This window comes from Camelina sativa, chromosome 9 (assembly GCF_030686135.1).
Source record: "Camelina sativa cultivar CO46 ecotype springtype chromosome 9, ASM3068613v1".
NCBI classification, from domain to species: domain Eukaryota; kingdom Viridiplantae; phylum Streptophyta; class Magnoliopsida; order Brassicales; family Brassicaceae; genus Camelina; species Camelina sativa.
Window position 1 is genome coordinate 1,859,395 of NC_141888.1, and position 17,501 is coordinate 1,876,895.

Here is a 17,501-nt window from a genome sequence, read left to right on the forward strand (position 1 = left end):
ATGAATAGTCGTCAGTTATATATCAATTTTTGTTAATCTTTTAAATGTATGTTGTTTTATTTGAACTATGGGCATGTGCGATTAATATAAACCACCTCTGATATCTCACTTTCTTCCCACTAAGAAACAATCAGATATTAAAAAAGTTGATCGAAAGAATATGAATTAAAACGTCATGAATTTTTGTTAACATTTTTACGAAAATCATTAATAAAATGATGTGTGTTCGAATAGTTATATACTTATATGTATAGCGAATATTTTATTCCTGTTGGAAAAATTTATGAATCTTTATAATAGTCTCTTTAGATCTGATAGCAATATATATACTGGATCAAGCTGGATTAAATAGCACTAATCAAATTTTGTTTTGTATTTAATCTGTTTGTCCAACCGTATTTGCGTGTATATCTATATTGACGAGTTCGTAGAGTACATATATACCACATCACTGATAATTATGTGAGACAAATTAGATTATAGTTGCGGTAAACGTGTTCTCTAGCAACGTACTAAACGCAAAAAAAAAAAAAAAAAAAAATTCAAACCCAAGCGAATCGGATAAATTACACTTGGTCTATTTCTTACATTTAGAGAAACACACACATCGGTTGAAAAAAAAAAAGAGAAACACACACATCATTTTATTATAAAATGTAATTATAGTGTTTTCGTTTTCCTTATCTTGCTATCGTAACCTTAGGAAATGATCTGTTTCTTGTCTAATCGTGAAAATTGAGAAGAAAAAAATAAAAGAATACGATGATGATAGTTCAAAACTTGAAAATTTCAAATCTCATTCCACTAGGTTGCTGCCACAAAAAAAAATCCATTACTCTTTAATGGGCTAGACTGACATGCTATCTCTATAAGACTATAACAATTCAAAATTGGGCCTGAATTGAAATATCTGGTTTGCTTGCCTGTTCAGCCGTGAACTTTTTTCTTTTGTTTAAATTTTATTAGAAAGGAAAATTAAAGACAAATTGGAAAATAACCAAATTATCGATTAACTTCGATTCCTCAGCCTACTTTTTAAAAGTGTATTCAAAATTTCTAATAAAAAAATCTTAAACTTAATATATATATCATATATTTATACTTAAATTTTATAAATTTTTAAGATAAATACACAAACAATGTTTCTCGTGATCGACTTTTCTTTTTCTTGATAATTCTCGTGATCGGCTTTTAATATAAAGTTAGTGACAAAAAATTAATAATTCTTTAAGATATGTTTGTTTGCGTGACACTAGATTACATTCTTTCAGTTGTAATCATTAGCGATCAGACATTACGATCCAATAACGACAAAAAAAGAACATAATATCAAAAATATAAGTTAAGAAAAACAATCAAAGATAAATTAAATTATATAAAACAAACTAAATAAAAATAATCAAAATTAACTAAATTAATTAAAATATATATATAAATAAATAAACTTATAAAAATTACACCAAATCTATTTAAAGTAAATTGGTTAATGCTAATCTAAATAAATAAATTATACTCAAATGGAACTAGATTCTAAACTTCTTAACTATAAATAGATTAAATTTAATAAATTAAAGAAATTAAAAGAAAAAATACAACATTACATTAATTATTTTCTATAATTTATTGTCAATTTTAGGTTTCATAATGTATATATAATTTAGGATATTAACACGAATTAATAAAATGAATTTGATATCAACACGTAAATAATAAAATACACAAAAGTTGTCTATATTTATTTAAGTTCACACAGCCTCCAAACTTTGTCATTGATCGGTCCCTTTTGTTTTATGTTTTCTCGTTTTAGGGTTTCTTCTTCTATTTCTCAATTTCACCCAAATTAAATCTTTCTTTCAGAGAGAGATTTACCAAAATTTAATTTCCCCAAATCCGAAACCCAAAAAGTGTATATCTTTCCTTCTGGGTTTTGTTTTCTTCTTCTTCTTCTTCTCGATTCTTTCAAAACATTCGTCCTCAGATTCTGATTTTGACCGGAGAAATTCATATTCTCCGGCGACTCTGAAGCTATAATAAATCCAATTCTCCGGCGACATCGTCTGTGAAACATGGAGGGAATCACTCATCCTATACCTCGTACTGTTGAAGAAGTCTTTAGCGACTTCAGAGGTCGACGAGCTGGTCTTATTAAAGCTCTCACTAACGGTGTGTTTGTGGTCTTCTCTCTCTCTCTCACTCTGTTCTATCTTCTTCCGATTCTGTTTTATGAATAAAAATCCTGTTTTTATGGGCTTTTTGTTATTTTCGTGAGATTTGACGATTCTGGGTTTTTGTTTTTGTATGCAGATATGGTGAAGTTTACCAAACGTGTGATCCTGGTGAGTTATTTCTTCTCCAGTGTTATATATATTATTACTCTTGCTTAGCTTCAAATTGTGTTTAAATCTCTATTGGGTTAGCTTCAAATTGGTTATTATATCCTTTCATTGTTCTATAGGGTTGTGTCCATTGGTATCTTGAGTTAAGATGTCAGTTTAAAAGTAAAAGCTTCTGTCTTTTGGTTCCTTAGTTGGAGACTTTGTTTTGTGATCATCTACGTATTAACATCTAGAGAAAGATTGAGTTGTGTGGTTTTTCTTAAAGTTTTTTCATTCTTGTTTATGCAGAGAAGGAGAACTTGTGTCTCTATGGGCTTCCTAATGAGACGTGGGAAGTTAATCTCCCCGTGGAGGAGGTTCCTCCTGAGCTTCCTGAACCAGCTTTAGGCATCAATTTCGCTAGAGATGGAATGCAAGAAAAGGACTGGGTATCTTTGGTTGCAGTTCACAGTGATTCATGGCTTCTTTCTGTTGCATTTTACTTTGGTGCACGTTTTGGATTTGGTAAGAACGAGAGGTAAGATTCTTTCTTCAACAGCCTCAGTCTCACGAGGGTTGCAACTGTGTTGTGATACTATAATATATATGTGGTATGGTTATGATGACCAATTTAGCATCTGCATGTTTAGTCTCTTGGTGCGTGTTAATAACAATCTCTCTGTCTCGCTTTTTTTTTGAACTCAATTGATCTTGTTCTATGGGTTGGATTCTGTTAAAATCTTATTGCAAGTGGTTTTCAGATTCTATATTTTACTTCATGAGACAGAATTGAAGCGACAAGAGTTATGAATCATCCCAAACCGGATCAATGTTATTGAGTTATTATATATTGGATTCAGCCATTCAGGTCAATAGATTTGTTATGGCCTCTAATTCTGATTAGTATTTCTTGTGTTAGTCTAGTACAGGATTACTGTTAGGCTTAGGCAGTTTGCAACTGAATTGTAGCTTTGCAACAATCATTGAATCTATTAGCTAATCGCAAAGGTTAAAAGGAAATTTAAGCAGAATGAGTTGGGGATTGTGAACTTTTCTATTGATAGGAAGTTTGAGCTGAATGCGTTGGGGATTCTGGATTTGTTTTGGGTTTTGATTATCAATCAAAGTCTCTGTATGTGTGGTTCTATTGGAATTAAGTTTGTTAAAGCAGTTTGGTTATTACTTGCCTTTCAGCTTATGCCATGAACCTATTCTTTTTCAGGAAGAGGCTGTTCCAGATGATTAACGAGCTGCCAACCATTTTCGAAGTTGTGACCGGCAATGCAAAGCAGTCCAAGGAACTATCTGGTAACAACAACAATACCAAAAGCAAATCTAGTGGCGTCAAGGTATCTCTTCTGTTTCTCAATTTTTTTTATGAATTATATGTCTCTGTGTCTCTCTTCTAAATTCTTATCTCTTTGTAATTCCTCTTAAGCAGTCTCGCCAAACCGAATCTGTCACAAAGGTTGCAAAGATGCCATCTCCACCACCAAAAGATGAAGATGAAAGTGAAGACGAGGAAGAAGACGATGAACAAGGTGCTGTTTGTGGCGCTTGTGGAGACAGCTACGGTACAGATGAGTTCTGGATTTGCTGCGATGCATGTGAGAAATGGTTCCATGGGAAATATGTGAAGATAACACCTGCAAAAGCAGAAAACATCAAGCATTACAAATGCCCAAGTTGCAGTAACAAGAGATCCAGACCTTGAAGTTCAATAATCAAATTGAAAAAGGTAAAACGAGTTAGGAGAAAATTGTGAAAGGACATGAAGGCTCCCAGTTTATAAGAAATTGCCAGTTAAAGGGACTTAGAAGATGTAAGAAGGTTAAAAAATAAGATACTTCTTTTTTACTCTACTTGCTTAGTCTTTTATTGTGGGTTTAAGACTATTTATAATTTGTTTATGTCTTTTCATTTCTTTTTTTTTTTGTGGATTTTTTGTTGTTGTTAATGTTAATTCTACTAGTACTAATTTGTTTGGTCTGTTTAAGATATTATTTTAGTTTGATCAGTAATTTGCAAAAATTGTGAAACTGTTATGTGGTTTTTTATAGTTTTAAACATCTTTTATCTCATACTCTTGTGTACCAATATATTGTTGTGTGTTGACTCTTGACTGTTGAGAACTTGAAAGTATTTACACGACAGAATGAAGTTGACAGATTCTGACAGCCCAAAACTAAATTACTTGACTAGGTCAATTTGAGCCGTAGGTTAGACAATGATTTGTGTTTCGGTAAGCTTATGCCATTGTCATTATCATCACAAGAAGTAAAGACTATAAAGAGACAGGGTCACAGGGGCCTCCCAGTTATCTAACAAAACCGTTGCAAGTGCTTTTATTAGGCCTTTTTTTTTGTTTGTTTTATGTTAATGTTTGCATGCAAACTATAAAAGCATTATTTAAAGAACCCAACTAGGGAGGTTAAAAGTGGGTAAAAACCCAGTGGGTACCTGAAACCCATGCTTAAAACTGGGTTTTGGGATCTGTTTTTACTCTAAGAAATTAAATGGGTTAAAAATGGTCAGGTATCCAAAACTATAAAGTCTTACACGGGTTTACCCTATCAGTTATGGGTACCCATTGGGTTTTTTTTTCTTTCTAATCACCTATACTTTTTTTTTGTCAAGTCTAATCACCTACACTAAACCCGCAAAATCACATTTTCCTACTAAAAACACAAAACACGAAAACTCGTTTTTCTGCCAAAACCGCAAAATTACGTTTTCCCGCCAAAACAGCAAAATTATATTTTCCCGTCAAACCGCAAAATCACGTTTTTCCGCCAAACTCGCAAAATCTCGTTTTACCTCCAAAACCGCAAAATCTCATTTTCCCACCAAAATCGTAAAATCTTGTTTTCCCGCCAAAACCGCAAAATCTCATTTTTCCGCCAAAATCGCAAAATCTCGTTTTCTCGCCAAAACCGCAAAATCTCGTTTTCCCGCGAAAACCGTAAAATCTCATCACCAAAACCGCAAAATCTCGTTTTCTCGCCAAAATCGTAAAATCTCGTTTTCCCGCCAAAACTGCAAAATCTCGTTTTCCCACCAAAACCGTAAAATTATGTTTTTCCGCCAAAACTGAAAAGTCATATTTTTCTGCCAAAACTGCAAAATGTCGTTTTTCTACTAAAAACGCAAATTCTCATTTTTAAATATTTATTTAAATTTAATATGAAATAAGTAAATTATGAACAAAACTTTAGTTTTATCTAATATATAATAATAAATTTTGTTTTATCTATTTAAAACAAAACTCTTTAATATATTTGCTATTCTTTATTTAAATTATATAAAATTATAAATTTTTGAAAATTGTTACAGATATAGTAAAATACACAAAATACATAATATAAATCACATTTGGTATCAAAAAGTTAAAGATAAAATTATATATAATATAAAATGCAAAATACATCACATAAGATAAATAATTCGGGTACCCACGGGTTTACCCACAAAACTAAAAACCCATTCGGGTTTACCCACTAAAACCTAAAACCCATTTGGGTTTTCAAACTTGGGTTTTTTCTGGACAGGTTTTTTTTGGGTTTGGGCTGGACTGGGTTTTTAAACCCACGACAACATCCCTAAACCCAACCTTTGCCCCAAAAAAAAAAAAAAAAAGAACCCAACCTATAAGTAAGCCATAAGCTTTCTTTAATGCAAAGTCTAAATAAACTCAAATAAGTAAACAAACTTGTCATCTTCACATATACCACATATTTCGTGTTGTTAATATATATTTGGTAATATCAATGGATCGATCAATGTCAATCTATTCGTTCTCATTTGAAGCTTTGAGCCAAAATCAAGATGACAAAATTAGATAAAGGTCATGACCAAAATTAATCCGTTGAACCACAATTTTTTGGTAGTGGATATATTTTTCGTTTCAGTTGCTAAGTACACCGTACGACTAGATTTTAATATCAAAAAAGCTCACCTTCAAACCTAAAATATAAGTTACAACTTACAATTAGTTGAATTTTGTTCCAAATTTGGCATGAAGACGAATCAAACTAGACCCAAGATATTGATGTCAAAAAAGAAGAAGAAAAAAAACACAAAACATAAAGCATTGTAGTGGATATATATGTTTGATATTCAAAAGCTAACTGTACTATGATTATATAAGATTTTATTATTAGAAATTTATCGGATTTTAGACGCTCTTAAAATTGTGGTTATATATTCTTGTCGTCGTCGTCGTCCAATCTAGGATTTGTCTATTCAGATAGTGAAATTGCATGTTATTTTCTTCTTTGTAAACCTGTACGTATTAATATTCTTGTGGATTACCAAAAATATAATAACTAGTCTTCTTATAAGAATTAAGAGATCGAGACTCCAAAGTCCAAATCCATATTTTTGGTAATGATGCTATAAAAAAAATATGATATGTGAAGTAAAACTACGTACGGCGCATTATCCTTGTAGATCGAGTTGACAAAAAGAAGAAATTGTTATAATTAGGTTGCAATAATTGGGATTTTAAGACATGGTTTGTAAGTGGTGAATTATCAATGTGTACGTCCACATGATTTTCCATCTAATCCTTTTATAAACTTTCTAATGTTTTGACCAAATCATTGAAAATTAGCTCAAACTTTACCTTAGGTTAGTTACGTAACGTACCAGTATATTTAATATTTGATATTTTGGATTTAATATAAATTACGTTATCAGAAATGTTACCCTTCTTTTTTGCATCAAAACTGTGCCTTAAATTAATAAAGCATTTCATTTTTCTCTATGCACGTAGAGATCGACATGAACTAACAAGGGTGCTTGCTTTATGAATAACAACAACAACTGTCGTCAGAAAACAATAAAACGGAATCAAAACAATAATAGTAGTAAAATACTAATAGTAGCAACAAATAGTCATGTGGATTACATTTTCTTCGGCGTATACAACGGACCAAACATTGAAACAGCTAGCACATCAGATTTTTATAGTGAAGACATTTGTCAGTGCACAAGACTCAGGGCTTTCATTGCTCATATATATCAATTGCCGAATTTATTTGGTTCCATATCGTAGTTATGGACAATTGTATGTACAGTTAGCTAGAAAATCCCTTACTTATATCGGAATGTGGTATTATGATCAGAAGACAGAAACTAACATTTGTAGTTATCTTTTCTTGAATTCTGAACAATATGAAATGATCCATACAAGTTGTTGAAGCTATGACAAACTAATGTTGCAAGATTTTTTTTTTTTAATTATTTAGTTTCATTATGTTTTTCGATTGCAAGTTGTTTTGATTACAAATAATTACAAGGTTAGGTTTTATGAGAAACCCTCTAATCTTAGAGTAAGTTTGTGAGTGCTTCTTAATAACGGTGGAGTTTTATTGATGGATTATTCGGTTTAATTACGAGAAATCAAACATGTTACAGCACTTTTTGTTTTTATTTTGAAACGTAATTTCAAGCTATATATAGTTTTCTCATCGTAATTTGTTAAAAAGTTAAGAGGCTTGTTTTTTTATTTCCTTCCAATGATCCGATATAATGAATTTTCTGTTTCAAGTCTTTTATAAAACAATATTCTATTAAAACAGAAAACTAATGTGTCAGTGTTGATATCCAAATATATCATCTTTTTTTCATGGTAATGTTCCTTAAAATACAACTAAACTTTATAATAATATAAGAGCAATAGAAAAAATAGTATGACCAGTACATAAGATGATACCCTATAAAAGCAAAACGCACGTCACGAAATAAAGAAGAAGTAATTATTCAACAAACACTATATATCTATAGTCATAAAAACTACTAACATTCAACAACCTAATTTATTCTCATCGTTTTTGTATATTTTTTTTTTGGATAAATTTTTTTTATTCTCCTAGTTCTAGTTATGATAATCATAAATGGTTCATTTACATACCACACAAATATTTTTTTTTAAACAACATAAAATTCAAATTATAAATGTTAACAGTTATTACACAATGAATCTATATATTCTTTATTTATTTATTGTATTATAAAAATTTATTCAACATAACCCGTAGAATAAGGATGTAACGCTTATTGAGTTTGAATAGAAATTTGAAAAGCATTAAAGAAATTAGTCTAGTTGAAAATTTACCTTATTAATGTATAAATTATTCCTTTCATTAAGGTAACCTTTCTTTTTTCTTACCTTTTTGTTCATCTTACCATTTATAAATTAAATATATCCAATTATTTTCATTAATAACATCAAACTGTTCTCTATTCATCATTTTTATTAGTTGTTTCCTTCTTTTAAACTAAATTTATCTTTGGTTCTGTTCCTTACTATTGGTTCCATGTACAAAATTATTACTGACACATTTCTTTTAGAAAAAAACAGCTTTTACTACATTGACGCACGCTTAGAACACGAAAACAGTCACACTAGCTAGACAAGGCTTTGACGAGACCCGAGCCATAGCTGATTGAATCAATCCACACTTTCTTCGGGAGTGTTTTTCACAGTTTTCACTTTTCACTTTTCTTCCCCCAAAAAATAATAAAAAATAATACTAAAATCAATTTCCAATTTAATATTTAAAAAATTACTCTCTCTCTCTCTCTCTCTCTCTCTCTCTTCTCTTTCTCTTTCGCTTTCGCTTTCCTTCATGCTCTCTCCATCGCAGTCACAGGCAAACTTATACAGTTCCGAGATTTCATCATTCTTTTGTTCCACCGCCGGCCATGTTTTTATAATATCTATACAGTAGAGCTCCGGCGAACTCTCTCTGGAAGAAAAAAACAAGTAACTTCTTTTTCTTTTCCTTCTTCTTCTTAGTGTTTTCTTCGATTTTTCTTAGTTTTCAAATCCTGGATCTACTGTTTTTCGATTCGTTTCCATGACGTTGTTCTGATTCTTTATCTTCTTATTTTCTTGAAGCACAATGGCACTGGAAACGCGAAGCTGAGAGAAGGAGGAGGGAAAAAAAATGTCAGGTTCGAGAGTAACGGATCTGAGTAAATTGCATCTGAAGAAGGAGCTGACTCAAATCAGAAAAGCTGGCCGTGTTTTACGCGATCCAGGCACTACTTCCTCCTGGAAATCTCCTCTCGATTCCTCGAGATCCGTCGCCGTTTTGGACCTTCCGGCGGCGACTAGTAGAAACGGTGGGGGTTTGAGTCAGTTCCCGATTCGAGGAGAGAGTAGTAATAATACTAATCGTGGGAAAGAGAAGAAGGTGTTCTTGTATAACTGGAAAACTCAGAAATCTTCTAGTGAGAAAAGTGGATTAGCTAATAAGAACAATGGTAAGGAGGAAGAAGAAGGAGAAGAGGCTTCTTCGTGGACACAAGCTAGTGTTAATGATGATGATGATGATGATGTGAGTGATGCGAGGAACGGTGGTGGTGATTCCAAGAGTGATTCATATCTTGGAGTGGGTTTTAGGTGTAGAGATACGAGTCTAGCCTCACAAGGTGTGTCTAAGATGAGGAAGAGTAGTGTTGGTTGTAGCAAGAAGAAGAAGAAGAAGAAGAGTCAGAAAAAAACTAGCTCGTCTCGTTTGGATTTTTTGTCAAAGTATCATCAACCTAGAGATGATATTGTTTCTAGTAGAAAATGTAATCCTGGATCTGGTTTAGCTGTTAGGAGAGGAGACTCTGCTGAGTTATCTGATGATACAGAGGAGGATTTGAGCAAGGTTACTGGTGCGTCTCCTTTGCTTTTGAAGCTTCAGCACAAGAACTGGTCACGTTCTTCTTCTAAATTGTTGAGATCTAATAGAAAAGAGGATTCTTCATGTACTTATAATAGCACACCTGCTTTGTCTACTAGCTCGTACAATATGTATGCTGTTCGTAATCCTAGCACAGTTGGATCTTGGGATGGTACCACGACTTCGCTGAATGATGGTGACGATGAGTTGGATGATAACTTGGATTTGCCAGGGAGGCAAGGTTGCGGCATTCCGTGTTACTGGACGAAGAAGGCGATGAAACATAGAGGTGGATGTAGAAGTTGTTGTTCTCCGTCATTTTCGGATACTCTGAGAAGAACCGGAAGTAGCATTTTGTGTGGGAGTCAATCTGTGTATCCAAGACATAATAGACATTCTTCTGGAGGGTATAGTAAACAGAAAATTGCTTCCAGAAGTGCACAAGGTGTTTTACCTTTACTCACGTACGGCGGTGATGGGAGAGGAGGGTCTTCTTTAGGAACCGGGCTTAGTGATGACGAGCTTTCTACCAATTACGGTGAGCTTGATTTAGAGGCTCAGAGTAGATTAGACGGGAGGAGGTGGTCTACTAGTTATAGAAGTCAAGATGGTTTGGAGGCTGTTGCGTTAGATGGAGAAGGAGAAGAAGGAAGCACACCGGAAACAATCCGAAGCTTCAGCCAAAAGTACAGACCAATGTTTTTTGAGGAATTGATTGGACAGAGTATAGTGGTTCAATCTCTAATGAACGCTGTGAAAAGGAGTAGGATCGCTCCTGTTTATCTTTTCCAGGGTCCTAGAGGAACTGGTAAAACATCTACCGCAAGAATTTTTTCAGCCGCCCTGAATTGTGTGGCCACTGAAGAATTGAAGCCTTGTGGGTACTGTAAAGAGTGCAATGATTTCATGTCTGGGAAAAGTAAGGATTTTTGGGAACTTGATGGAGCTAATAAGAAGGGAGCTGATAAGGTTAGGTACCTTTTAAAAAACCTACCGACGATACTTCCACGGAATTCCTTAACATACAAGGTTTTTGTGATAGACGAGTGTCATTTGCTACCATCGAAGACGTGGCTGTCTTTTCTTAAGTTTCTTGAGAACCCTCTGCAGAAAGTTGTCTTCATATTTATAACGACTGACCTTGACAATGTTCCTCGGACCATTCAGTCAAGGTGCCAGAAGTTCCTCTTTGATAAACTCAAAGATTCGGACATAGTAGTGAGACTAAAGAAAATTGCTTCAGACGAAAATCTTGATGTAGACTTGCATGCGTTGGACCTGATTGCTATGAACGCGGATGGCTCACTTCGGGATGCTGAAACAATGTTGGAGCAGCTGAGTTTGCTGGGAAAACGCATCACCACTGCTCTAGTAAACGAGCTCGTAAGTCTTTCTAATTCTTCTATGTAACTGCTGTGCATTGGAAAAAGGTAAAATTTATTAATGCTAAACAAATGTGGCATCATGTATTTGTGCAGGTGGGTGTTGTTTCAGATGAAAAATTGTTGGAACTCTTGGAATTAGCATTGTCTTCTGACACCGCAGAGACCGTAAAGCGAGCTAGAGAGTTGTTGGACCTTGGAGCTGACCCAATAGTCTTGATGTCTCAACTCGCTAGTCTTATCATGGATATCATTGCTGGTACATACAAGGTCGTAAATGAAAAATACAGCAACGCCTTCCTTAATGGACGAAACTGTGAGTTCCACCCAGCAACGTATTTGAAATCCATGGTGGTCATCTGTGCTAATATATTAGCTTATTATGCGTTATGATCTTTTAGCTTGTTCAGATCATTACCATTGCAGTTTTTTTTACACCCTTAAAAGCCAATTTATCTTGTGAGAGCAATAACAGTCTTTACTATGAGTCTTTAACCACTTTGTCTGATTTTGGCAAAATCCTTGCTTTGTTTTTGTAGTGACTGAAGCGGATATGGAGGGACTAAAGCATGCTTTGAAACTTCTTTCTGAGGCGGAGAAGCAGCTTAGAGTTTCTAACGACCGTTCAACATGGTTCACAGCGACTTTGCTACAGCTTGGGTCAATGCCTTCTCCTGGCACCACACATACAGGAAGTAGTAGAAGGCAAAGCTCTAGAGCAACTGACGATGCGTCAAGCATTTCTAGGGAAGTGATGGCTTACAAACAGAGAATCGGAGGACTTCACTTTAGTAAGTCAGCATCCCCAGCTTCGGTTATAAGAAGGAACGGGAATCCTTCCCATGAAGCAAAAGCATTCTCCAGGGTTATCGATAACAACTGCTATAAATCCTCGTCATCTAGCGGGAGCGAAGCTTCCATTGCCTCACATGACAATAGCATCGCAAGCACCATGATGCTTAATCAAAGAAGTTCAGAGAAACTTAACGATATATGGAGAAAATGTATAGAAAGATGTCATTCCAAGACATTGAGGCAGCTGCTCTATACTCATGGGAAACTTATATCTATCAGTGAAGTTGAAGGTAAAAAGCCGAAGAGTTTATATATCTTTTCACTTTTAAAAGTTTTTGCATCCTTAAAAAGATGAATATGATTTGCAGGTATTCTAGTTGCTTATATCGCGTTTGGAGAAAATGATATCAAATTGAGAGCTGAAAGGTTTCTAAGCAGTATTACAAACTCGATCGAAATGGTACTAAGGCGAAGCGTAGAGGTCAGGATAATCCTCTTGCCTGAAACCGAGTTACTCGTCGTCCCTCACCAAACCCGGAAACAAGAAATGACTAACAAAAGTGGGCATCTTAATAGCAGCATCGCTGGTTTGAATGCTGAATCAGATGGTGAAGTTGGTAGCAGCGAGGAAAGCAGATCAAAACTCCCAATGCAAAGGATAGAGTCGATCATCCGAGAACAAAGATTAGAAACCGCGTGGTTACAAACTGCTGATAAAGACACACCTGGATCAATAGTACGGGTAAAACCCGAAAGGAATCAGATTCTACCTCAAGAAGAAGACACTTATCGCCAACAACCTAATGTAGGTTCTGCTATTTCTTCTTCGGGACTAACCCCACACCATTGGGTAGATGATTTAAACAATGAAGTTAAGCTTTTGAGAATCGGCGACAATGGTGAGCTTCAGGAGAATCTAACCGGTAAAAGAGGAGAGAATTGTCCTCTTTCCCCAAGCTTACTTCATAATACTAACTTCGGAAACAACAAAGACAATCTGTAAGTTTCCTCACTCTGATCCTTTTCGATTTAAACTGAAAAAAGAAAACCAAATAAGATAAGTATTGTCATAATAATATCATGAACATTTTGGCTTTGGTTGTGTAGAGGAGGATACGAATCAGGATCAGGAAGAGTTGGTTGTAATATATTATTTTGTTGGAACACAAACAAGACTCAGAGACGAAGCAAGGTTTGTGTTAATAACTTGAATCTGTTCCTTCTTTTGGAAGTTTATTTTTTTCTCATTTATTTTTGTTTTGCGGATTTGATTAGTCGAAACAGGTTAAGGGAACTCCTGTTCGTTCCCGGAGAAATCAGAAGACTCGATTCTCTCTGTTTAATGGATGTGCTAAGCCAAGGAAAGCAGAAGGTAACAACATTAGAAGATGAAACTAGTTTCTCAAATCATGATAACAAAATTGTTCCCTCAAGCTCTAATTTAGCATCTGTTCTTCCACTTCCACATAGTTTTTCTATTCGATACTGATATTATGTCAAAGGATAGTTTTAATTTATTTACTGTAAAGTTCCTATCCTATGGGTTTCAACAACTCCATTTTTTTTATCTTATAAAACCTCAAAAATGTTACTATGAAATAAAGAATCGACCAATAGGTTAACCTTGAGCAATAGTTTTCAAGTTTTTGTTTTCATTTGTCAAAATAATTGTTAAGGACCTTTAACGAAACACAACAGTGCAATAAATTCTAAAGGGACATTTTGCTAGGCCTACCATTTTTTATGATAGGCTAACCATTTTTATTCACAACTCAAATACGAAGATGAACATGAAGGTCGTCTCTACAGACTACGATACCAATGTTGGTTACCCTGTTTCCTCATGCATGTAGCTATTTTTTTCTTTTCCCTTCTTTTTTCTTTAATAAATATTTTGCTACTTTCCACAAGGGACGACATTTTCTTGCATGTGGCTTTGTCCAAGCTAGGATTGAGCCTTTTTCTCTTACACCACCATATCCTAAATTCGAAAGTCGAAACCAACTTTGAACCGATCCATCGACCACCGCTTTTCCCAGCTGAGCCAATTCTTTATTTTCACCAAAGCAGCATCCGAAGATTGATGTGAAGAAGCAGTTCCCAATCCAACCTTATTGTCCTCCGGGTTTCCAATATCCCCTAACGCCGGACTCATTGAAATTATATAATGTATCATATGTATGATAAGGGATCTATCTATTATATAAAGAGCCGATTGTGTCTCATAAGAGTTTGTTATCTAAGCACCCATTTTGTTCTACACAGATTTTACAGTACTATTTTATTTGATAGTTGATACTAGCTAGGCTGGTGATTAAAAGAAGATAATCTCATTAATCGGTTCCCTATCAATAAGTCCATAAACAATACATATTTGTTCACTCACGTATTATTGAATTATATATTGACTAGAAAACTCAGCACCCAAAAGAAGCTTTTACCTTCTGTTTTCCATTACACTAAGTTTTGAACCCACGTTATTTTGATAAAAATTATATATGATTAATGACGGTAATGAAATATTATTTTACATAAAACTTTAAATTACTATTAAGGAAAAAATTAAATTTCATATAAACAATTTTTTAAAATATAAAAATCAGTTGTGTTTTAAAATCAAATCTGATAAAAAAATCATGAATCTAACTCGACGTCTAGGCGAGGCGGATCAAACTGGTGACCTCACATATCTTAAACCATTTCTTTGGCCACCAGAAAAACAAAACAATTTTATAATCATGAATTTATCTCCTTTGTCATATTTAATTGATAGCTATCACCTATGTTTTCGTGTTTTTTTATTTAATGTTTTCTTATTCTTCATATTCTTTCTTGTCATTTTCATTGTCAAATTTTATGGTAATTGTCATCGTTACTTTTACCGTCCAGTTCTTTGTTATACTCTTCTTCTTGTGCTTCCTCGTCAACTTTTTCACATTCTTTCACTGAAAAAGACTTTTTTTTTAGACTACCACACAACTTGTTAAACCATCAAACTCCAAGACCAAAATTATTTTTTCTCATAAAAATTATGCAATTCATGAAAACCAGCATAGTCAACACATGCAACCAATTATTGATAATTTCATCTATATATTTCTCAAACCAAAATCCTTACTTGCAGAGAAAGTAATATGAACTTATGTATAGTAAAAACAATATTTGTGCTTTTCGTCGATCCTTCTTCTTTAAACTCAAATAACATCAAATCAAGGCCTTGCGACGTCAATCCTTCTTTCTTAGACTTAAAAATAAAATTTTTACTGCAAAAGTATCAAATCATCTATAAAGTCATACACAAAAATATGTTTTACAGCTCATAAGAAATATAAAGCACAAACGGAAATAAGTAAGATATTTCAAGATATTTAAAAATTTGATATATAATATTTAGTAATTCTTAAACTTTTTAATTTTTAAAAGAGATTAAATATTTAAAATATTTCAAACTTTAGATGTATTTTAATTATCAGTAATATTTTTTTTAGAGTTAAATATTAATGACACTTTTACTTTTTTTAGAGTTTAAATAGTTATAATATTTTAACATTTTTATGGAGGTATTTATAATATTTCTAAACATTCTATAAAAAATATTTAAACCTTTAAAAAAATTAATTTGCTAAAATAAATCAAATAACTTTTAAATTTGGAAACCTGATAAATAAGCATAAATCAAGCAAACCTGATAAATTTATAGTTAAAAACATATTATTTTTTATTTATAATGGTTTTCAGCCATTGTCTAAAATTTTCTAGCCGATATGAGACGTTGTACATATTTTTTTTATTTTTATAGATTTTATTTTTTTCTAAAAAATCTTAATAATATAGATTACTACTATATTTCCAAAAAATTTCTTAGCAAAATATCTAATTCTTATTGGTTTTTTAAATTCTATATGGACACCTTTAGGAGTTTATAGCTTCAACTTTTTATTAGTATAGATGTACTATCTTAAAATTTCTATGGAGGTTAAGTAATTGTAATATTTTAAAACATTCTATAAAGTTTGAATATTTTAATATTTGAACCTTTTAAAAGTTTCAATATTTATAATATTTCAAATTTTTAAAATTTATAAATTTTAATTTTTATAAAAAGCTTTTAAATGTTAAGAAATTTTTAAAATTTAAAAATTATAATATTTTGAAACCTTTTTAAAGCTAAAACTTTTAGAAGTTTCAATATTTATAATATTTTAAACTTTTAAAAGGTTCGGATATAATATTTGAACCTTTTAAAAAGTTTCAATATTTATAATATTTTAAACTATTAAAATTTTAAAATTATAATATATTAAAATTTTAAAATTATAATATTTAAAAACTTTTATAAGCTAAGAGCTTTTAAAATTTTCAATATTTATAATATTTAAATTTTAAAAACTTTAAATACTATAATATTTTTTGAAACTTTTTAAAGTTTTAGTTTGATCAAATAAAAAACAGGATCAAACCGAATAAAACTTTTAAACTTGGATGCCTGATAAATCAAGCTTTCCTGCTCATTCGTTATTGGAAGCATATTAATCTTATTTATACTGGTTTGAACCATTGCCTATAAATTTTCTAGCCAATGTAGGATATTGTACATAGTTTTTTTATTTCCATAAATTTAAAATTTTTCTTTTTCTAAAAAATTCTAGAAATTTAGAAAATGTTAATGAATGACATGTCAAATCCTGATAGGATATTTAAAATAATTCTTAATATATAAAATTCTGAATATTTCTAAAAATGTTAATTAGTGACATGTTGAATCCCTATTGGTTGTTTTAAAGCTTAGTGGACAGCCTTAGAAGCTTATAGCTTCTACTTTTATTTAGTATAACTAGGTTTTGAACCCATGCTACGCATGGGTTTATTTGATATATTTAGATAAAATTATATATAATTGTTGACAATTATAAAATATTAACTTCTCAAAATTTTACGTTATTATTTAGACAATAATTTTAATAAGAAATCTTAAGTTAAGAAAATTTGATCAAAAGAATCGTGAACCAATTTTAGTTTTTCATATTTAATTGAACACCACCACTTATGTCTTCGTGTTTTTTTCATTTACTCTTTATATTCTTTCTCATCATCTTCATTTTCAATTTTGCATGGTAGTTGTAATCGTTATTTTCACCATTGTTTTTTCGTTATACTCTTGTTCTTTTTTTGTTTTATTGTCTGATTTTCCGCTTGCCTCTACTGGATAATTATTGAGAACATTTTTGTTTTAAATTACCACATAACTTCCGTCCGCTTTTTCATTATACTTTTATTCTTCCTCGTTCTCGTCTGCTTTCTCATTTTCTATCACTGAATAATCATTCAAA

The 17,501-nt window shown here is 32.3% G+C and overlaps 2 protein-coding genes and 1 long non-coding RNA gene across 3 annotated transcripts; 2 read left to right on the forward strand and 1 right to left on the reverse strand.

Moving 5' to 3' along the window:
• Positions 1-1,924: 1,924 nt before the first annotated feature.
• LOC104710165 (PHD finger protein ALFIN-LIKE 6) lies at positions 1,925-4,346 on the forward strand. The gene is given in 6 exon segments (XM_010426724.3): positions 1,925-2,163; positions 2,305-2,313; positions 2,316-2,336; positions 2,625-2,853; positions 3,538-3,664; positions 3,757-4,346. Coding segments are annotated over 6 exon segments (756 nt in total). The 5' UTR covers positions 1,925-2,066; the 3' UTR covers positions 4,030-4,346.
• Positions 4,347-8,716: 4,370 nt separating this feature from the next.
• Positions 8,717-13,774, forward strand: LOC104710166 (protein STICHEL-like). The gene is made up of 7 exons (XM_010426725.2): positions 8,717-9,084; positions 9,220-11,377; positions 11,473-11,692; positions 11,916-12,461; positions 12,540-13,170; positions 13,279-13,363; positions 13,447-13,774. The coding sequence occupies exons 2-7, from the start codon at positions 9,269-9,271 to the stop codon at positions 13,561-13,563; spliced, it is 3,708 nt and encodes a 1,235-aa protein (XP_010425027.2). The 5' UTR covers positions 8,717-9,084; positions 9,220-9,268; the 3' UTR covers positions 13,564-13,774.
• A 1,182-nt stretch (positions 13,775-14,956) lies between these two features.
• Positions 14,957-15,520, reverse strand: LOC147937592 (uncharacterized). The gene is made up of 2 exons (XR_015565700.1): positions 15,290-15,520; positions 14,957-15,116 (listed from the first exon to the last, which is right to left on the reverse strand). It is a non-coding gene; the product is annotated as an uncharacterized LOC147937592 (long non-coding RNA).
• Positions 15,521-17,501: the final 1,981 nt, after the last annotated feature.

What these genes read in the sequence shown, in the direction of transcription:
- LOC104710166 (XM_010426725.2), top strand. Translation starts at nt 9,269, where the DNA reads ATGTCAGGTTCGAGAGTAACGGATCTGAGTAAATTGCATCTGAAGAAG. An exon ending in GGAAACAACAAAGACAATCT is followed by an intron (nt 13,171 to 13,278) that starts GTAAGTTTCCTC and finishes TTGGTTGTGTAG; the next exon opens with AGGAGGATACGAATCAGGAT. An exon ending in AGACTCAGAGACGAAGCAAG is followed by an intron (nt 13,364 to 13,446) that starts GTTTGTGTTAAT and finishes GGATTTGATTAG; the next exon opens with TCGAAACAGGTTAAGGGAAC.